The sequence below is a fragment of the Zootermopsis nevadensis genome, unplaced genomic scaffold (assembly GCF_977971745.1).
Source record: "Zootermopsis nevadensis isolate Lab colony 2312 unplaced genomic scaffold, Znev_1.0 Znev_ptg000021l, whole genome shotgun sequence".
NCBI lineage: Eukaryota > Metazoa > Arthropoda > Insecta > Blattodea > Termopsidae > Zootermopsis > Zootermopsis nevadensis.
In genome coordinates, this window is record NW_028259153.1 from 14145994 (window position 1) to 14166410 (window position 20417).

The 20417-nt window shown below is 40.0% G+C and overlaps 1 protein-coding gene across 5 annotated transcripts in view; it reads left to right on the top strand.

Annotated features, from left to right (window-relative positions):
- Src64B (Tyrosine-protein kinase Src64B) overlaps positions 1-20417 on the top strand; it is a 47582-nt gene that overhangs the window by 3117 nt on the left and 24048 nt on the right. For 3 of the 5 annotated variants that reach the window (XM_022067883.2, XM_087352993.1, XM_087352992.1), the window contains exons 2-4: positions 17936-18114; positions 18445-18580; positions 20120-20278. In XM_022067883.2, coding sequence (XP_021923575.1) covers positions 18538-18580; positions 20120-20278 — 202 coding nt within the window. In that variant the 5' untranslated portion in view covers positions 17936-18114; positions 18445-18537. Of the gene's footprint in view, positions 1-16799; positions 16975-17935; positions 18115-18431; positions 18581-20119; positions 20279-20417 lie in introns of all 5 variants that reach the window. The other 2 variants (XM_087352994.1, XM_087352995.1) reach the window with 2 other exon arrangements.

Genomic DNA, 20417 nt, shown 5'->3' on the forward strand with positions numbered 1-20417 from the left:
ACTTTGGTCTTGGCGTCGTTCTTCTATCGTGTTTGGTATCCGAGGTACAGGAACAGCCCTAAGCTGGAATCGAACACAGGGCTCTTTTCTGGGATTTTGAACCTTCTCTGTTCTCTTCCTGATCTAAAGGAATAAGCGAACCAAATTTGCTCGAAATCGGTTTATCCCTTTTCGAGGTATGAGTGATCATACAATCTTACGCACAGTCTAGTATTTTATTTTGGTACTTAATTGCGTATTTGTCGGTGTTAAATTTGTCGAAAAACCTCAGTTTCTTATCGCCGTCATGTTTGTAATTGTTGACTTTAAAGAATGTTTCATTTTTTCCTGGGCGTAAAGCGCTGCCGGGGTGTGACGTTGACCACTGATTCCTCACCCCTCGCCCTGAAGAATGAGCAGAAGCTATACAGCGTCTCCCCCCAAGTGCCTGCATGGCGTATAGGAGGATAACTTTTTATGAGGACTGCACTGTTAAATTTACTCCAGTTCTGGCTTTAAAGGCTTAATGTAGACAAACAAAAATTTCGTTATTGGTCTGTGATGCCAATCTAGAGTTCAAGCGTTCCATTCGTCAGTAATCGATATGGGTGTTAGCAGTCGACTGAAATAATAACTACCAAATACTAACAAAAACTGCAGTTGACTTAGATTTTCTTTCTTTTGTGAAACATTTGAAATAATGGTCATGGATCCAAAGAAATATGTATCTTTATTTTATTTCAGTTTCGAGAAGATTAGGCAAGAAATATCCAATAGTGAAGACTCGTAATACCAAATGAGATTAAGCCTGCGACCAGATACAAATTTATTCTATTTTTAATGTCATTTTTATTTACTTCGTGGGGAGAAAAGTAAATATTAAACTTGGGAAAATTGTATTTTACGTTGTGGTCCGTTTTATGTAACTGTTGGAAGTCATTTGTTTTTCTAAGTTACTCCAGTTTTATTCATGAAAGAAGCTATGGTCGCTTCCTGACCTTGAATTCGTTGTAGACACACCTCAGGTAGCACTTCTTAGCTTTCGTAGTTGATACGGTACCGTTAAATAACATTTTTGCGTTGTATTTGTACGTGCTATTACGCTACTGGCTACAACAGTAGGGTACTCTGTGTGCATATTAACTGCTTCCTTTGAGATTTTCATTTCCATCCGCGTCATTGGCGATTGCACATCCGGTGAAAGACAAAGCAAGGCCTGACGAAAGTATTCGTCGAATTTTCCAAAGGAAGTGAAGTGTTAGGTCCCAACTAACTGACCAGGTAATCAGCTGAGTAACTAAGAGTCTTTCTTTCATGAGAGAAATGGTCAGCATGTTTTGCTAGTCAGTTTTTTCGTCTTTTATAGAATTCGAAAGTTCATTACCGCGAAGACAAAATATTCTGAAGTGCATGGTAGCAAGTGTTCTCAGATTTTATTCTGCACTTAATTTCTTCGAGAAAGCAATTTTGATTTTGACGTTATAGCGTATTGACTGATCAGGCTGTGTCGGTTAATCGCCGGCTGCTGATAGTCGCGACCAGGTGGTATATGTGGTGGACAGAGTGGCAATGGCGTAGGTTTATCTCCAAACATATTCGTTTCCCCTTGTTAATATCAATCAACCATTATTCCGTAAACTCATGCATGGTTTGGGTATTGGACATTGGGCCCTTTAGCGGCCCAGTTCCACAGAGAGACAGTTTGCATCTGACAAGTCTAGGAACCAAAATACCTTAGTGACCAACTGAGTAATTTGCCTAAGTAGGAGTGCTAACCATTCTGTCGCAACTTCAGTTAATTTGGTGTCTTAAGTCACACCTTTGTACCCTAAAGTATGTCACGACCACTGTCTTCCACATCCTATCCAGTAATCTGTTCAAAGGTGATGTCTGTCTTCAGGGTTGTTGCGCCGTGTAGTCTGGTAGAAGTTTAAAAACGTTTCAGAGATCCTTGCTGCATCAATATCATCGCCCTGTTGATGGAGGCAGCAAGGACCTCTGTAACGTCAGCAAACTTCTACCGGACTGTACGGCGCAATGACCCAGAAAACAGACGTCTTCAGAATCACCGCCGTGAAAACCTAAAATCCTACAATCTGTTCAAAGCCATAGCTTATAAGCTATGAAGTTGAGAAAGTGTTAAACAAGCTGAGAAATAACGATACCAATTCTCCCAATTGGAGTTCGTGTGCTTAGGCTGGCTGATATGCGTCGGTGTTTTTCGTAAGTTGTCAGGGAATTATTTCACTTTTAAATATAAATTGTGTCACAATTAAGTAAAGAAAATACATTTTGAAACTGGACCACCCCTGCTACTTCCAGGCCTGTAAAGTAAACATACTCCATCATTTTCGTATGCAATGCAACCTGCAGTGCTTTTTTTTTCTGGCGTTACGTACCGGTACCCAGTACCGACATCCTTCATAAAAATCCGTTTCAGTAGCCTTCTTGGAAGACGGCTTCGTATCCTTCGTTTAAATTAAAAGTATTTAGGTCTGGAGTTCCAACTCACATTTCGAACGTAACCCCGAAGTATTGTCACCTCATGTGAAATCACTGTTACAATCCTTGTTTTATTAGCATTCCGCTGTGGCCACTCGATTGTTTATATCTCGAATTCGAATCCCGCTCGAGGCATGAACGTTTTTCGGCCTTGGGCTGTGTAAGATGTATGAGTGATCTCACCTTCGAGTTTTTGGTAAAGTAACCTCTGGGCTTCAACAACGTTTCGTCGATGCTTGGTGATATATCGGTAGTGGACCTGTACGTCATTCTGAAAGTATTCTTAATTTCGACACTTGAAGAGGGAGAGGTCAAATGCGATGATGTGGAAGAGGAGGAAGGAGAAGAAAATACGAATAACAATGAAAGAATAAGAAGAGGAAAAATTAAGGACAAATAAGGGAAGAACAAGAAGAACATGAGCAAGATAAGGCTGAGTCGAAGAGAAAAATAAATAAAAGGCCAAGGTCCTTAAAAGAGATCGCAAGAACAAGAATAAAAGAAAAACTAAGACAATAAACAAAAGAAAACGACAAAGTATAAGAAGAAAATAGAAACGAAACAAGTACTCATAGGAAGGGAGAAATGGAACACGGTGAGGGCGAACGTTTTGCTGCGTTAACGCTAATGGTACTTGTTGCTGAATCAAAATGTCGTAGGATGATTACTATAATCATTTGTTGTGAGTAAAACTGCAAAATGTCTTTTGAGGTGTAATCTCGGTGCTCCTGCCTTCTTTCTTGTTTGTTGAGTCAATAAGGATTGGTTTCCGCTCAAGGGAGCAGCTCCTTATCTTAAAATACGGGTTGGCACCTGCACTTTCATTGCAGTGCGCAAAGAAGTATAGACCTGCATGGAATCAATGCATTAGGTACAGTCATGTCCATTCTTCCATGTCTGGAATCAGAAATCTCTCTACGGAATTAAATATGATTTTGGTTTTGGAGTGTATAATAAAATATGACAAGGCGAATTTAAATTTGGTTCGTATCGTTTCTTCCACTGAACAATATTAAGTCAGTGGGAAGTAGATAGAAAGGAAGCATGGAAGATTTTTTTGTGGTAAATTCATGGAGGAGAAACTTTCTAATTTATGAACGCCACCTTTAGTGTTACAGTAATGAAACCGGAGTGTTGGAGATCTAACTTAGAATAGGCTAGACAAGAATTGCTTACAGAATTTTTGTGTGGCAACATTTAAAAAGTCGTTTGGAAGGCCGAAGATTACATCAAGTTGATAATCGTACGCTCAACGAGTTTGCTACAGCCAGCCATATTCGAAGTGACTAAAAATTGCACCGTTAACTCATAAAGAACAGGGTTAAAAGAAATGATATTTAAAAATTCAGTTTATACATCAAAAGAAAACAACCGTACGAACCGAAAAAAAGGGCTCCACGGACTTTGGTGAAACTCGTTACAAGTTGTGCAGAACATGACTAAGTCTGTATGGAAATATTTATAAAATCGGCATTGTTACATTCATATTATTCGCTCTTCGAAAGTGTCGGAAAACATTGTCTTTCGTGAATATTTTGTTTGTAGCGAATCAACTGAACTGAATACATCTTTTTACACAACTTATATGAGTTTCATTCGAATCTATTGCGTCCTTCATATTTACTATTGTTTAAGATAAACGTAATTTTCTGCACCACCCAATGTAAATTGGCCGTATGCTTTAAAGAGTGAAATGTCGGTTGGGGGGTGGGGGGTGGACGTGTAGGGGCCAAGCTGTCTGCCGATGGGTGACTCATATGAGTCACTGTGGGATATCCCGGATAACAAATATCGACAATGCCGTCGCGTGATACTCGCGGCACCTCTCCTAATTAACTACGGACAGGAACCCCTTGAGGTAACTACGTCATAACACTGCACCCACATAACGTGTTATTCACTAGATGTTGGTTAATTGTGATTAACGTGGGACTGTCCTAACGTTCTTGTAGAACGTGCTGAGGAAAACTTGGTCACTTAGTTTAAACGTCTCATGAGAAGTCTTCACATTGTATCAGTGCTAGAGAAAACCACCATGGGAACCTAAGATTTTCGAACGGGAGGCTGAGGAAAATTGCATAATTCGAGTTTTACTTCGTACTTGTCACCAGATATGTTTATTTATAGTTTATTTGACGATTTTGGTAGTAGATCAAACCATATAGCTTCCATTGTTGTTACAACAGTTTGCTAGGATTCTCGTCTTCTTTTCGAATTCCTTATGTGGGAAGTTCTATGTGCCCGTTTGCCACTTAACTGTCACGTAAAGATGACGCCACACTCCTAAAACATTTGTCCTTTACATAACAGCATATCAACAGCCCCAACTTTTATAGTGTGACCGGCCACTAATCAATGTCAGTCCAATTAACGTCTATGCCACACGCTGACGTCACGACCACCCACATTTTGGATAGAAGTCTCTCGAATAAGTGAAATGTAAACAGTGCCAGAATAGGCCTACACAGCACAGACTACGAAACACCATTACAGGATTTCAACCCCGATTCAGTTAGACCGTCGACTCCACATGTCAGACACCAGTACATGTTATTGAGAAGAGCCAGAAAGGTAGTCAGCTAACTCCATGCAGCAGAATCCTCCTTGATAAGCTGGCAGTTACTCAGCTAGTCAAGAAATAACCCTTTTATAGTACCCGTAGTTTATTACCGTGTTCTTAAGAGCCCACCTCTGAAACCTATTCTGATCCAGATAAATCCTCACCCAATTTATCTAACACCAATTTTAATATTATCTTTGCATTTAAGTCTAGGTATCCGAAGTGATATCTTCTCTTCCCGTTTTTCGACCAAAAATGTGTAGTTATGCAGTTCGCATCTGTCCTTGCGTTCTACATTCCCCACCCATTCCACCGTATTTGATGTCATCACCACAATAATATTTGGCAGCTGAGCGTCTCAGCCGAGTGGTTACCATTCCTGATTCATATTTTCGAGGTTCTGGGTTCAGATCTCACGGCTATCCTGAGTTTCTTCGTGGTTGTTCAGGAAATTTTCCAGGTCGTCTGTCACTACCCCACGAGGTGTGTGATATCCTCGAAAAAACAGCACATTATCATTCCCTCAGTCCGAAGTTAGGGGCTTCATTTGTGATCCGACACTTGGCTGGTATCGGAGTAAAGGTGGTTCAGTTTACACAAGTTGACAACGGTATGAAGTGTGATCAGCTTTACAGCGAATGATCTCCAAGAAAATTAACACGAAGGCCAATAGTATATACAAAATTGGCGCCGTTTGAACTGCTTTTTTTATATTGCGTCAGTTGAGATGACAGATAACGAGTGGAGAATCGGTTAGGATAAGGAAGGAGTCTTTCGGGGAAGGAATTTTTCTTTTGGCCGACATGTTTTTACCTGTTCTGGGGCCGAATTATTCTCCAACCCACTGAGTACTGCGGTTATGTAAGTATTCGGGGCATGAAACTTAACCACTTCCATCTAGCGCCAAGATTAAGAATGGATCCGGACGAAAGGGGAGGGTGTAGACTGGATTGATTGACTCAGGATAGTGACCGACGGGCACTTGCGAACATGGTAATGAACTTCCGGGCTCAATAAAAACCAGTGAATTTCTTGACTAGCCGAGCGACTAACAGCTTGTCATGGAGTTAGTTCTTAGTTAGAAAATATTAATAGATTAACTTTCCAGAAAACATAAATCATAACTGTGTCAATAAATCAAATAAATATTCATACGCATATTTCTGCCGATCTGCAGGAATCTGGGTGTCCATATTCATGGAGAATTCCTGGAGAAATTCTGGATAAGTCATTTGAGGATTTACGTAAATATTTGAATCATAGTAAAGTGCTGGAGAACTTTTGGAAAAATTCTTGATAAATCCTAGGTTAGTGCCGGAGACGTCCTTTTGATGATTTACGTAAATATTTGAGTCATAGTGAAATGCTGGAGAATGTTTGGAGAAGTCGTGGAATGGTTCTTTGGAAGTCCTTAGGCATTGTGTTGTCGGTTATGTCGGATTAGTTGATGTTGGATTGGTATAAGTTAATTTGTGTTAGGTTGCGTTGATTTGGGTTAGGTTAGGTTAGGTTAGGTTAAGTTGGGTATAATTTGTCCATTTTTTGTCGCCGTCACATCTTCCAAACTGTACGAGGTGCGATCGGAAAGTTTCTAGACTGCGCCTATAAAAACCCGTACACTTATCTCAGGTATTAAATTCATCCATCACCCTCGAAGTAGTTCCCCTGGGAGTGAACACAACGATCCCAGCGCCGCTGCCAAGCCTGGAAGCATCCCTGGAAACCTTTCTTTGTCAGCCTGTCAAGCACCATCTGCGATTCTGCCTGAATCTCTTCTGTCGTCTCAAATCTCCTTCCCTTTAGCTGAATTTTCATCTTTGGGAAGAGGAAGAAGTCACACGGAACTTAGAAAGGAAGTTGGGGTCGGTTCTTGCAAGATCTTTGAGCTCCTGACAAACGAGAAGTCGATTCTGCTTCTGGTCCTCCGACAGGATGCATCGCATGTGGAGTTCTTCCTTTAGAATCAGCTGACAGGTCCCATAGCCTATCCCAACAATGTCGCACAAGTCGTTGATGGTACGACGTCGATCTTCGTGAATGGCCTGCCGAATCTTCGTAACATTTTCGGGCGTTGTGCTCGAAGATGGTCGTCCAGAACGCTCGTCATCATCGACAGAGGTTCGGCCATTTTTAAAACGTGAATGCCACACAAAAGTTTGTGCACGACCCATTGCGGACTCCCCAAATGCTTGCTTTAGCATTTTATAGGTTTCCGTAGCCGTTTTGGCGAGTCTTCGGCAAAATTTGATTTGTTCATGAAAATCCGCCATTCCGAAATCGCAGGAGGGTCGGTGTAATGCACTACCAAAACGCCCTTAACTAAGAAACAAATGCTAATTCGATGATGCCGGCTGGCACACTGATTCACTATGAATGTAGGCCGCACCACCTAAAGGCAGAAGCTCGTACTACATCCGGTTCGCCCTCTATTGATACAGTCTGGAAACTTCCCGATCGCACCTCGTAGTTATCACAGTGGTTATTCTCATGTTACGTTGAGGTCACTGTTAGGCTAAGGTCAAAGTAAGGTCTCGACAATATCAGCCAATAGTTTCCCAGATAAATTTATTTAAACTTTCAAGGTCATATATTTTCACGGCTATTTCTGGCAAACCGTTAATACCTTGTTGACCATACTCATGTTAAAATGGGGTCACGTATAGGTCAAGGTCATATGAAAGGTACGACAAAATCGGCCCAATAGTTTGCCAGATACTTGTCTCTAAAATTCTCAAGGTCATATCTTTTCACCCTTATTACTGCCAAACCGTAAATACTTGGTTGACTATACTCATGTCAGAATGACGTCACGGATAGGTCAAGGTCATGTCAAGACCACGACAGGTTCACTCAAACTGTTTGAGAATTAGTGGTGTCATACTCTTCAAGGTTATTTGATGTACTATTTTCTCACGCATACACATAGAGAACTGTAGGAATTTGAATGACATTGCAACATCATTTAGAGGTCATAGATATGTCAAGGGCATGTGAAGGTTACAATATACACACATTAATTTGAATAGGGATAGATTGCCTTAGGTTGGGTTAGGTTAGGTTAGTTTGGGTGAGGTTAGGTTTCTGTTAGGTTGGGTTAGGTTAGGTTTATGTGGAATGTGCTAGGATTTGTTTGGGAACCCTACGTTTCGTTGTGTGGTTGGGTTTGCATTTTTTAAACTTTTGTTATGGGAAAGGTATGGTGAGGTCTCGTAGCTGTCAGTGTCATTAAAGTTCACGACAATATAAACCGTATATTTTGCTGAATGAAGACTTTTGAAAATTCCAATTTCATTTTAGACAAATTTTTCTCACACTTAATTCTGTTGAAATGTATTTATTTTAGTGAACATACTCCAGACACGTCAAGTTCATGTCACAGTCAGAACAATATAATTTCCGGGGTTTTCCGAATAGAGGGCTTTAAATTTTCAAGGCCATTCGAAGTTCATTTTTTCAAAAGCATATTTCTGCCGATCTGCTTTAATCTGAGTGACAATACTCATGTCAGTTTGAGGTCTCGCACAGGTAAGAATCATGTCAAGGTCACAACAATATCAGTCCTCGGGTTTGCCGGATAGAGGGCTTTTACATTTTCAAGGTCATTCGGAAGTCAATTTTTCAAATTCATATTTATGCCGATATGTAGGAATCTGAGTAACAATACTCATGTCGGTTTGAGGACGCTGACAGGTCAGCGTTTTGTCATGGTCACAGCAATATCATTCCCAGGGTTTACCGAATGGAGGACTTTGAAATTTTCAAGGTCAGTTGGCCGTCATTTTTTGAAACACTTGTTTCAGCCAATCTGTTGGAATATGAGTGACCATACTCATGTCCGTTTGAGGTCACGCACATGTCAGCGTCATGTTATAGTCACGACAATATCAGTCCGTGGTTTTTCCGAACAGAGGATTTTAAATTTTTCTAATTTTCAAGGTCATTCGGCAGTAATTTTTTTAAACGCAAATGGTTGATTGCGAATTTTTTGCTTACAGAAAAATTAAAGAACATTTACAGATTTACAGAAAAAAATCACATGGTTAGTGTTGTTTTCTTTTTAAAGTGTAATTTTCAACATTTATATATTTTCGTCACACAGTATAATCTTATAATGTAGTTAAAACCAATCTGTACGTCTTTTCCTTTGGGATAAGTTTTCGTCCAACAAAGTATCTTCAGGACAAAAGGATTTTCTACTGTACATACACTATACAGTGATCCAAATCTGAGTTAGAAATTCGTGCTACATGTGAACACTAATCTGATACTGACGAGTATGTTTCAGTCTTCTTTCAGTTTCTCTGTATTTCCATTGGTGCATTAAAGCACACAATGATTGTCCTTTTGTAGGAGGTTCCAAACTTTCAGCAGTAAAACACTTTTTATTCACCGTCGGTGATTAAATGTATGCGGAACATAGGTCTGCCTCAGTCCGTATAAAACTGCTTCCCGTTACGTTAAGCTGCTGAAACTCAGATTTTAAGTGGGGAGTTAGACGCACCTTTTTTAACAATTTTTTGAGACCGCGTTGTTTCAAAGTACCTCTGTCTGAAGTCTCCAGATTTAACCCTGCAAAATCTTTTCCCGTAGGGCATAATAAAGCGAACGGTTTCCGTTAAAACATTCTCATCTGTAGCTTACTTTAAAATTGTTCTGGTGTTTGCTTTACGTTTTCCGTGTACGTAGCTTACTTAAGCCCGTTTATTTGCTCAGTCTTAGGAACAGCGATAGTAAGCTAAATGCTGGCGCCTAATTTCGAAGCGTGAGCCTTGCATACCTCGCGTTCACAAACCACAATTTAAAGCAGATGTCTTGGTGCAGCAATGGTTCATTAATTTCCTTCCGATTTATGTGCATTTTAATTCACTACCACTAATAATACCAACATGGTGATCGTTCGAACTTCGGAGGTGGGAGCAACTCTAGTGCAGGACTCTGAAATTGCGTGGTAATAAATATGAAAAACTAAGCAAAGTTTCCAGGTTAACGTTTGTAGAATATGGAATAGCTAAGGGGACGACAACTCATTTCTTAGATGCAGACATTTTTATTGAATCTTAGCCCCCAACGAACAGTAAATGCGTTGATTACCTTATTCACAAGAGCCCAGTACTGGGCCCTGTTCTGAGTCAGACATCGTTATAGCCTGTTTATTTGATGCATTCGAATATATTCTTATCTACGCATAGGTCTACCGAGTGCTTTCTTTGCTTATGTTTTCCAGTTGCAACTTTTCACGAAATTATCGGTGCTTTCGTGCGTGCTACATGCTCTGTCCATCTCATTCACCTTATTTTGAGTGCTGTAATATTACTCGGTGAAGAGCACTTACAAATTATGAAGCACATTATGCAATTTTCGCTATCCTCATGTTACTTTTTGTTCTTCTGCGTCTCCTTATCGCGCTCTTCTCAAACAGCGAGAGACCAAGTTTTATATCCATTAAAAATAACGAGCAAGTAAAATATGGTTTTGTATTTTTCAGTTTTATTGTTTGGAGACGGAATGACAAAAATAAATATTGAACTGGATAGTAGACGATATAAATTTTTCCGTGAATCCAATGTTTATTTTTCCCAAACAGGGCCTATTTTAACTTTCCTGTCGTTTCAAAGTTTTTAACACTAGCTGCATGAACGTACATCTAGTTTTTATCCCCAAATCAACTTTGTTAGTAGCATCTAACAGTTTGTGTTTTTCTTTGTTTTCGTAATAAATTACGTCATCGGTTTCGACAAAAATCAATATTTCTTTATGACAAATTTCTGGAAACATATTTCGTAATTTCCACGAAGTCTTCACTTGTTTTCTGTTCATGTGAAAATAGTTTTAATTTGTTAAAGTTAATATTTTATTCTCAGGACCAATGAACTTATCTGATAAATAAGTCACCGATTTTTTCCGGTTCGGTTTTGAGACATGTTTTTCTGTGTTTGATGGTAGATGTTATAAATGATGCTAGAATATTTACTACAAGTATTAAAATTTCAGATTGGATTGGACGTATTTGCCAAATGCGTTGTTTAGGATTCTAGAAAGCTCCACACCTTTGTTCATTTATTGCTTATATGTTGTTCCACACTAATCCACTGTGAATGCAGTCAAATCCACAAAGCCAACGGAGAGACAAAAATCACACTTATTTCGTTAAATGTACATCATATCGAAAATTATTTCAACCACAAGTTGCTGGTACAAAGCTTTCTGTTTGAATTCTGAGTGGCTCTTCGAATCAAACTCACAACTTAACTATTTTAACCGATACGTCCAGCAAAGCTACTGTTTTGAATCTCGAGGTTCGGTATTGATCCGTCTTCATGCTACGCGACTGTTGTTTGTGGAAGATAAAGTGTAAAACAGTCAAGAGCTCACTTTTGCGAACATATTACCGGGGAAATTGACGATGTTTCTCAGTGTTGTAAATTGTTTAAAAAGAACGTCTAGATCCCAATTTTGCAGCTTTGCGCCCATAGAACGATTTCTATTCTGTGTCGTATTAGATGCAGATAACAAGAGTCAGGCGTTTTACGATCTGTTTGTTGAAGTAAATTTGTGCGACGTAAAGCAGTGGAATGGGGCGGAGTCTTTAGGAGGAAGCTAGGAACAGAGACAAACACAAAGGGAAGATAAACGAAAGAAAATATGTAGGCTTTGAGGTTTTCACGACGGCTGTCTTCTGGGTTGTTGCGCCGTGTAGTCTGCTAGATGATGAAGGCAGCATGGACCTGTGAAACGTCGGTAAACTTCCACCAGACTACACGGCGCAACAACCCAGAAGACAGCCATTTTCGAAAGAAAAATAAACAGTGAAAGAAATAAGCGGAGGAGGAAATGAGAAAGAATGAAAACATATGAGAGAGAAGAAGAAATTAATGAAGAAAGGATAGAAGGAAATGTAAAATATAATATAAATTAACAAAGGAAGATAGACATGGAAAAGATGAAGAAAGAAGGTTTGCTGATACAGGCACAGATATCCCACAAATTGATGTTTCCATTCAGGATGCAATTATTTCTTGGCCATTATGGAACCGAAAGTCAACTAAGTGGTAACTTACTGTTATTTACTTAGAAATTTGTACTTACTTGCTGAGGGTAGTTAGAACCTGGAGAGCCTGTTCGCAGAAATTTGGTTTCAGCAGAGGTCGTAATGCCATTCAACAGCGTATCACTTTCCTCATAGACCTATAGGTCGAAATGTGTTTTAAATAGAGGTTACAGGTGTTATGCAGGCCTCCAAATGTTTTGTACGTTGAGTTGTTTTTGAGAATATCGATGCAAAATGATTGGAATTTCGTGCAATGTAATTTAATATGCCGATACCGGGGGGGGGGGGGAATTAGATTCGCCAACAAGTTTTCGTGTAGACTGTGAAAACTGAATTTTGAGTTGGGCGGAGAGCTTGCAGAAAGCTGAACGGACATCTGCTCTCCTGTATGCGTTCACTTCATGCATTTTGATAGATTGATGTTTAAATTTTTTTTAACTTGAACTACAACATTTTTCTCGGAGAATTCTTCGGCGCTTGATCCGTTCACCCGGATGTATCCAGGCCTGTTCTGAGGACCTGCTTAAATTTCGGCGTCGGATATTGACCCTGTCGGTCAGTCACTGTTTGTAATACCGTGGCGCTATTCGAGACGGCAACAAGAAGTGGATGACGAACTTCGTCTGCCTGCGATGAACGGATGACAGGTCGATTTTTGAGGCATTGCGTGATGTCGTTTTGGGTCGTTGAGCAATGTGGGACAACACGGTCGAGCATTCCGACCGGCCGTAGCTGGATGTATCGAAACGTTTTACCATATTATAATTTCGCTATTAACCATTTTAATGTTAAGGACGAGATGTGTAATTGCGAAATACCTTATTACCATTTTGTGCTTTAAACATAGTGAACTAAACTACATCTCGAATGTAATTTATACTTGGAGTTGCTGTAGCTTGGTTTGTGTATGACGGCTAGGCACAGCCAAACAGTGTCGAATAGTGGAATGATTTGTGAGTTGGACAGGAGGCTGAACGATTTTTTCATGGCGTATAATAAGATGCTAAAACAGAATTTGTCTCGAGGGACTACGGAAATTCATTGCAATATACCACCCAGGATATCCTTTCGTAGGCCGGTATTGAAACCCGCGCTCTCCCGATTACATGGGCCCCGCACTTAGTCCTTCCTCTCTTGTCTAGTGTTTGTTTAACGACGTCTTATCATCTGTGTAGGTCACAGTTAAATTTGTTTTATCGCTGCTTTCAAAAACTGCTCATCTTGCGAAATATTCATACATGACTTAAAATGTTAGACATTAGCCAACTCCATGGAGCAGTCCTTCTTAGGAAGCAATGCTGACGACTATCTCGACATCTGAATTCCAGCGTCAGGACAATAGGCGTCGAGACGTTGGGCGTCTCGACGCTCCTACCTGTTCGTGTCAAGTTGTATTGCCCATCCCAACGCAACTATGTGCATTCTTTCTTTTTGTCTATCCTTTCGTCAGTGGCGAAGCTGTGATATTTACACATCTTCATCATCTTGTTTTGATTATTACATTTCCGTAGTCACCTGTTGTTGTCGGTAATTCAGGTTTCCTCGGAAGGTTGCTGTCTTCTGGGTTGTTGCGCCGTGTAGTCTGGTAGAAGTTTCCCCTGATGATGGAGGCAGCAAGGGCGTCTGAAACGTCGGTAAACTTCTACCGGACTACACGGCGCAACAACCCAGAAGACAGCAATATTCAGCCTCACCGTCGTGAAAACCTCAAATCCTACAGGTTTCTTCTGGCCATCTGTCGCATTATTAATTTCTTAATGAAACGCTTTGACCTTGACAGTGCGGAAGTCCGATGGATGTAAGTTTGTGACTAGAAATTTTACAGTTGAAACGTCTTTGTTAAAACACTATATTGTGGAGAGTTAAATTCTTGTATTTTTGACAGTGTTCTTATGTTCCCCTCTACATCACACATTATCACTGCGAAGGTTAAAGCTTTCCTCCTGAATAACAGGCAGTTCTTAATGTGTAGTTAGGTTTGTTATTGTAAGCGTCAGTGTCGGTGGATTAATTATTTTGGTCATTTAATCCCAAACGAGACACTTTAATACATCGTCCCCTTTACTTGACCGTGTAAATGAAGTTATCAGATTTTTTGCACATTCATGATATCGAAATGATATTCAGATAAGATTCTTGTCATTGAGATATGCACGTTGTATTCAACAGTATATGCGTGATATCATCCATTTTTGAGATAATGATTTTAAAGATGACAGGGGATGTATGTAAATTGAGAACGCCTGCAGGTGTAGCCTCATGTAAATAACCCTTGAGTTAAAGTTAATCTTAAACCTATATTAACTTGTTGTGTTCTGTAGCTGCTGGGATCTGTTTTGGAGTTGCATGTACGAATGTGCTCCATATCTTTCGTTTAAAATTACAAACTGGTTTTGGGTTGAAGGCACGAGTAGAAATGCCCGTCTGCATGATTTGTTTCTTAAACTACTGATTGAATTTAAATGAAATTAGAGGTGGTGATTTACATCAATTTTTAAGCGATTGTAATTTTCGTTCTTATAGGTCCAATGTAACTCCTGCTTTATATGCGACTGTTGCTTCATTTCGGGATGTTTCCAGATTAAATCTGTGCCCAGAGACAGGCATTTATGATTCGGATTTTTCTTGGTTTCCCTAAGCCTCTTCAGAAAATACCGGGATAGTACACATACCACTAATTTGGCCACGACCGCTTCCTTCTATATTCTTTCCGTTTTGTTATTAATTAATTATCATATCATATTCATCTTATCATTCGACCATATATATATAGTCTGAGCGACCGACAGCGCCGTTAAATAAATAACTAATAAACAAACAAACAAACACACAAAAAAGTCGAAATCGATATTTGAAAACGGACTGACTAACTTCCCCTGAGAAATATAGTTTGAAAATATTTTGTTATAATGTGTGGACAGACTATTTAAAGAAACAACGAAAATAATACTTTCCTGTGTTCGTAATTAGCTGTAGTACTTTTGTTGACATTATGTATGTTTAATGCTCACTTCTACTGCAAAATTTCAGTACGAGATGAATAGAGTGAAAGAAATGGTGTGTACTCATATTTGCAGCAGGCCTAAATTACCATCAAGGCCACAAAGAGGAACAGAAATTATCAAAGGACAACCGTTTGCAAAATATGTGTACTCCTTTGGAGTACACCTTCTACACTGATTAAATATTATCCCACAATTAATACGCGACAATCTGTACAGCTTGTATGATGGAGTGTTAAGAGGACACGTATGTTATCGATGGGATCTTATTTTATTTTTCGCGTTTTCTTGATTTCCTTTGCTTGTTTCTTCATTATCGTATTAACTTCAACCTTTATACTTCGTACTAAAAGGTTGCTGTTGAAAGCTGCAAAAAGTTGGGTTATACTTAACCAAGCATAAAGAGAAATGGGAGAAAGGATCAGTGATGAAATATAAATTGTTGGGGGGGGGGGGGGTTAAAATCGAGAGATAGCGGTGTAGTTTAAAATGAAAGTATAGACTGTAGAATGGTAAAAGAGATGTAAAGATATTTAGAAGTGGGCATAAGATCAGGGAGCCATGTTCAGCACTGTAAACTGTAACCAGCAGACGTAATGCCAATGTGGAAGAGGTTGCTATTTAATTTAATTTGTTTGTTTTTAATCCTTGGATGAATGATCTACTCAACGGAAGGCCTGTACCAACACAGGACGATTCAGAAAACTCGGAAATTATTCCTTGAATGAGACTTGAACTCACAGTCCCAAAGTTCGCGCGCTTGGCTACTGTGTTTTGATTTTGTTATTCAGAGCAATGATTGTGTATTTGCCCTTGAGAATTTTATACCTACCTCTCGGGTGTTCGGAAGTTGTGAGATCGTAAATGGGGCGGAATCTGTGATCCATGTTGTTATTGCAGGCTCCTGTACGCCTTTTTGACCTGCGGTGTGGAAGGAAACCAACACATATAAAAGGAGGAATAAATGCGGCCTCATTGCTCAACGAACCGATAAAAAATCACCAAATGATGCATCGAGGGGGCAGTGAGCTGTAGTTGCCTGCTTTCGTTGTAAAAACCCTGTTCCGTAGATTGAATTCGTGGATTTCCACCAAACTCTGGTTATCGAATTATAATTTTTGACACGTCTGAAGCGAATCGTAGGGGATGAAGTTTAGGAAAGAACGTACATCATCTTATTTCTTAAATGAGGAACTTTATAGCCTACAGGGGCCAAAGTAACTAACGCACTGGTAACATAACTTGGAATTTTAACAATAACGGTCTACATCGGACACGATCCGGGGCTCCTTACCTGTACCAGTCCGTCTTGTTTACGCGGGTTAAGCGAGGAGACTACTTTGGAGCGTCTGTGCAACGTGTGTTCAGAAATTATCGTTGATACTGATTCGGCCCAAGATATGCTGGTTCTTTTTGTAGTCTTTCTGGATGCAGCCTAATTTGCATTTTGTTTCTTGAATTTCATCTCACCAGCTGGCAGTTCTGGATTTGTCATACCACTATCGCCCTGGTTTCACAACCATACAGGGGAGATGGAAGAGTGAATGTGTTACGGATCCTTATTCTTGTAGTTTCCTAAAGTTACAGTCGATTAAATACGTCGTCTACAGACATTTTTGTGTCTATGTACTCTGCATTCGTTATTATTATTGTATGTTTTTTTAACATGCTCGTGAACTGGAACGGCACGGATTTCCGCGCAATACAGAGCACGAAGAGCCTATTGGCACCGCGGGGACTATTTACCTTCTTCCGGGGTCACATGGCTCCTCACGAGGTTTCCGTGAACGAAAGAAGGACTATTTTTGAGGTGGGGGTGGTCTCATAATAAAGAGAAACTTGATGTAATTGGAAGCAGAGTATGACAGACGGACGGATTGAGGGTGAGTTTTGCCGACAATATTGATCGCAACACTGGTATGGAGGAGGGAGCTAGCAAAAAAAGGGGTGCTAGGTTGCTTTGTGTTTCTTGAGTAGAACGCATCTGTTTGTATCGATGTGTGCCTGTCTGTTCCTTAACCTAGGTACTGTAGGTCGATTCTCAAGGCAAGTCATCATGATACAAATGTCTCGGGATCGAGTTCCGAGCCCACCAGAATCCTGTTGGCCAGCCTTTTTTTTTGTAGTATTTCACTTTTACTCTCACATTGAACAATGTAGTAAGAAAAGATGCCATGGTTGAAGCATCACATAACCTAGTAGCAATTCCCACTAGAAGGCATATTCATTTTGTGATAGATGAAATCAAAATTAATTTCTTTTGCTTGCAGTAAATTTTTATGGTAGAGGTCATGTCCACCTGTTTCATCTCTGAAATTACTGAGCAGATTTAGATTAAATTTGGCATTGGGTGTCTGCATTAAAATTATTGAACTTGTATACTTCTGGTTTATGTTCTTACACTGAACTTACAATATAACCCCTACTTTATATTGTAGAATCAAACGTTGCTTTTCTCAAAAATAGCTCACTAAGAAGAAAGTAATGTTGCGTAAAATATAACATTGTAAAGAATTGTTATTTATAGTTTAACATTTTTTATTACCAAAAAAGTTTAATGAAATTAAAAAATTCGTACTTATGTAGCATGGTTAGAACATTAGATGTATGTCTGCAGCAAGTGTATATGGAGATCAGTTTTTTTGCATTTGGAAAATATGGTTTCCACTGTTATTAACTTTCATCCTTGACTTTCTTTCGTCTGTCTGCCCAATGGTGAGAAGTACATTTTTAGGTCATTATTTCTGTGTGTGATTCCACCTTAACAGTGCTCTCTAAATTTATTAAACTTATGGGAGGATTGGAGGTAAAACTACACATTCTTAAACTTGGCACTACTTGCAGGTGAAGCGTCCCTTCCACACACTGAAGCTAAAGAATACCGTGTAGGTATGAAATTTTGCTCTCATAGCTGCTGATATTCAGCTGGCTTGACAGAATTTAGACATCACACAGCTGACACCAACAGTGAAGTGGTTATGGTGAAAGGAAGAAGAAGCAAGCAGAAGATCCACATGTTGCAGGTACATTCTCATGTTTAGCCTACTTTCCTTATTTTATAAGGAAAGTCAGATTTGAATTATCATCATGCTCATGAGTCCATGTGTCTGTCCTCTTATTTTTACTCCATAATTTACAGATGCTAATGAGATTGCTAGAGGCCAATTTACTGTTGTATATACTAATTTCCTGCCATCAGTCTGTCAACATGACATCTGTGTGATCTTGTCATGTTTGTGAATGGAAATTAAATGATTCATTAAATCAGCCACCAGTATTTTGGGGGGACATTTTAGATCCATCGACACTGTATGCAGTGCAGATTATAGTAATGTGGCAGTTTTATTTTTTAGTGAGTGTGCACCAGTGCACTATTGTGCCAGGATGATTGTGAATCATGACATCAGCATCTAGTGATACATAGTTGTGAGAAACAGTCATCTAACATGGGGATTTGCTGCTGTAAGCCGAACAACAGAGGACAGGCAAGTGAGTATACTTGCATGATAGTTGTTTAAATGATTTTGTAATATTTTGTTAGGATGAATCAGTATGTGGGAGTGTAGAAATTAATTGAAAAGGAAATATAGGAGCAATAATTTAGAAAGAATTTAGTCTCCTCCTCCTCCTCCTCCTCCTCCTCCTCCTCCTCCTCCTCCTCCTCCTCCTCCTCCTCCTCCTCCTCCTCCTCCTCCTCCTCCTCCTCCTCCTCCTCCTCCTCCTCCTCCTCCTCCTCCTCCTCCTCCTCCTCCTCCTCCTCCTCCTCCTCCTCCTCCTCCTCCTCCTCCTCCTCCTCCTCCTCCTCCTCCTCCTCCTCCTCCTCCTCCTCCTCCTCCTCCTCCTCCTCCTCCTCCTCCTCCTCCTCCTCCTCCTCCTCCTCCTCCTCCTCCTCCTCCTCCTCCTCCTCCTCCTCCTCCTCCTCCTCCTCCTCCTCCTCCTCCTCCTCCTCCTCCTCCTCCTCCTCCTCCTCCTCCTCCTCCTCCTCCTCCTCCTCCTCCTCCTCCTCCTCCGCCTCCTCCGCCTCCTCCTCCTCCTCCTCCTCCTCCTCCTCCTCCGCCTCCTCCTCCTCCTCCTCCTCCTCCTCCTCCTCCTCCTCCGCCTCCTCCGCCTCCTCCTCCTCCTCCTCCTCATGTGTATTTCTGCTGTCATTGGAGTTTTGATTGGCTGCACACCAGTGCATCAATTGTTAAGAATGAATTTGGATGTCTTATTAGTTGTTACTTTCAACAGCAGGGCTAGCATGAAATCTGTTTCTTTCAATACTGTTCTTTTTCTGGACGAAATCAATTATTTTGTATATTAAAATTAAGCCACACCATCATAGAAACCTTTTAGAAGTCTGTTTCTGTTTTTGCATACTGGGGTTCAACATAATTTACATGTTGTTTGTTGTTGCTTAGTTTTCTGTGTTATTGTTATATGCAGTCATTACAGTATGATACCAAGCAGTGTTTGTGTATTCTGATAGTTGCTAATGCTACTTTTGTAAACATACAAGTTGACAAATGCTTAGAATGATTTTTCTCCTATACTGTGCAATGCTCTTTCCATGAAAGCAGTAGTCTGTTCATTTTAAAGTAGGACAGACTATAAAATTAATATTGTACATGGAACAGAGATGCTCAAGTGAAATAATCTCAGAGGCAGAATAAAATGGAAAATTGATATCAACATAATAAAGAAATCATACTGCAACTTTAAAACTGACTTGTCCATCTAAACTAACTTCACCTAAATTTGAGGTGGAACATTTCCTTCATGCCAGATGTAGTTTTATATTGTCATAATTCTTGAGTTTTCACTAGGTAGTGACCTTTTGTAGAATTCAAGTTTATTACCATGTTGTCAAGAATCCACCACTGGATCCTTTAATGTATAAATATACAAACAAACTAATAGTAATGTATAATATTGCATAACTGTGAAAATGTTACTGTTTGTAAAGCAAGGAGTTACTGTATTATTCAACCTAATGTGTTGTATATTGTGTAATTTGTCTTGATTCATGTGTGTTGTGTCATTTGTCAGTATATCATCCTGGTGGGCACAAAATGCATGATGGGATGGACTCGGGTGGTACCCATCACACCAATGGGGTTGATCCTCGCTACACACCTGATCCTAACCGACCACTTGGAATGCAGAAGAGACAAGTTGGTGACATAATCCGCACACCAGCCACTCCATGTAAGCTACGGTGCTCTGAGGAATGGCCAGTCTGCTTGCAGCATTGAGTTTATGCATTTACATATTAGGAATGGAGCCATAATGTGCACAGTTGCTTCATTATTTTATTATATTTCTTAAAGTACTAATTATGCTGCAG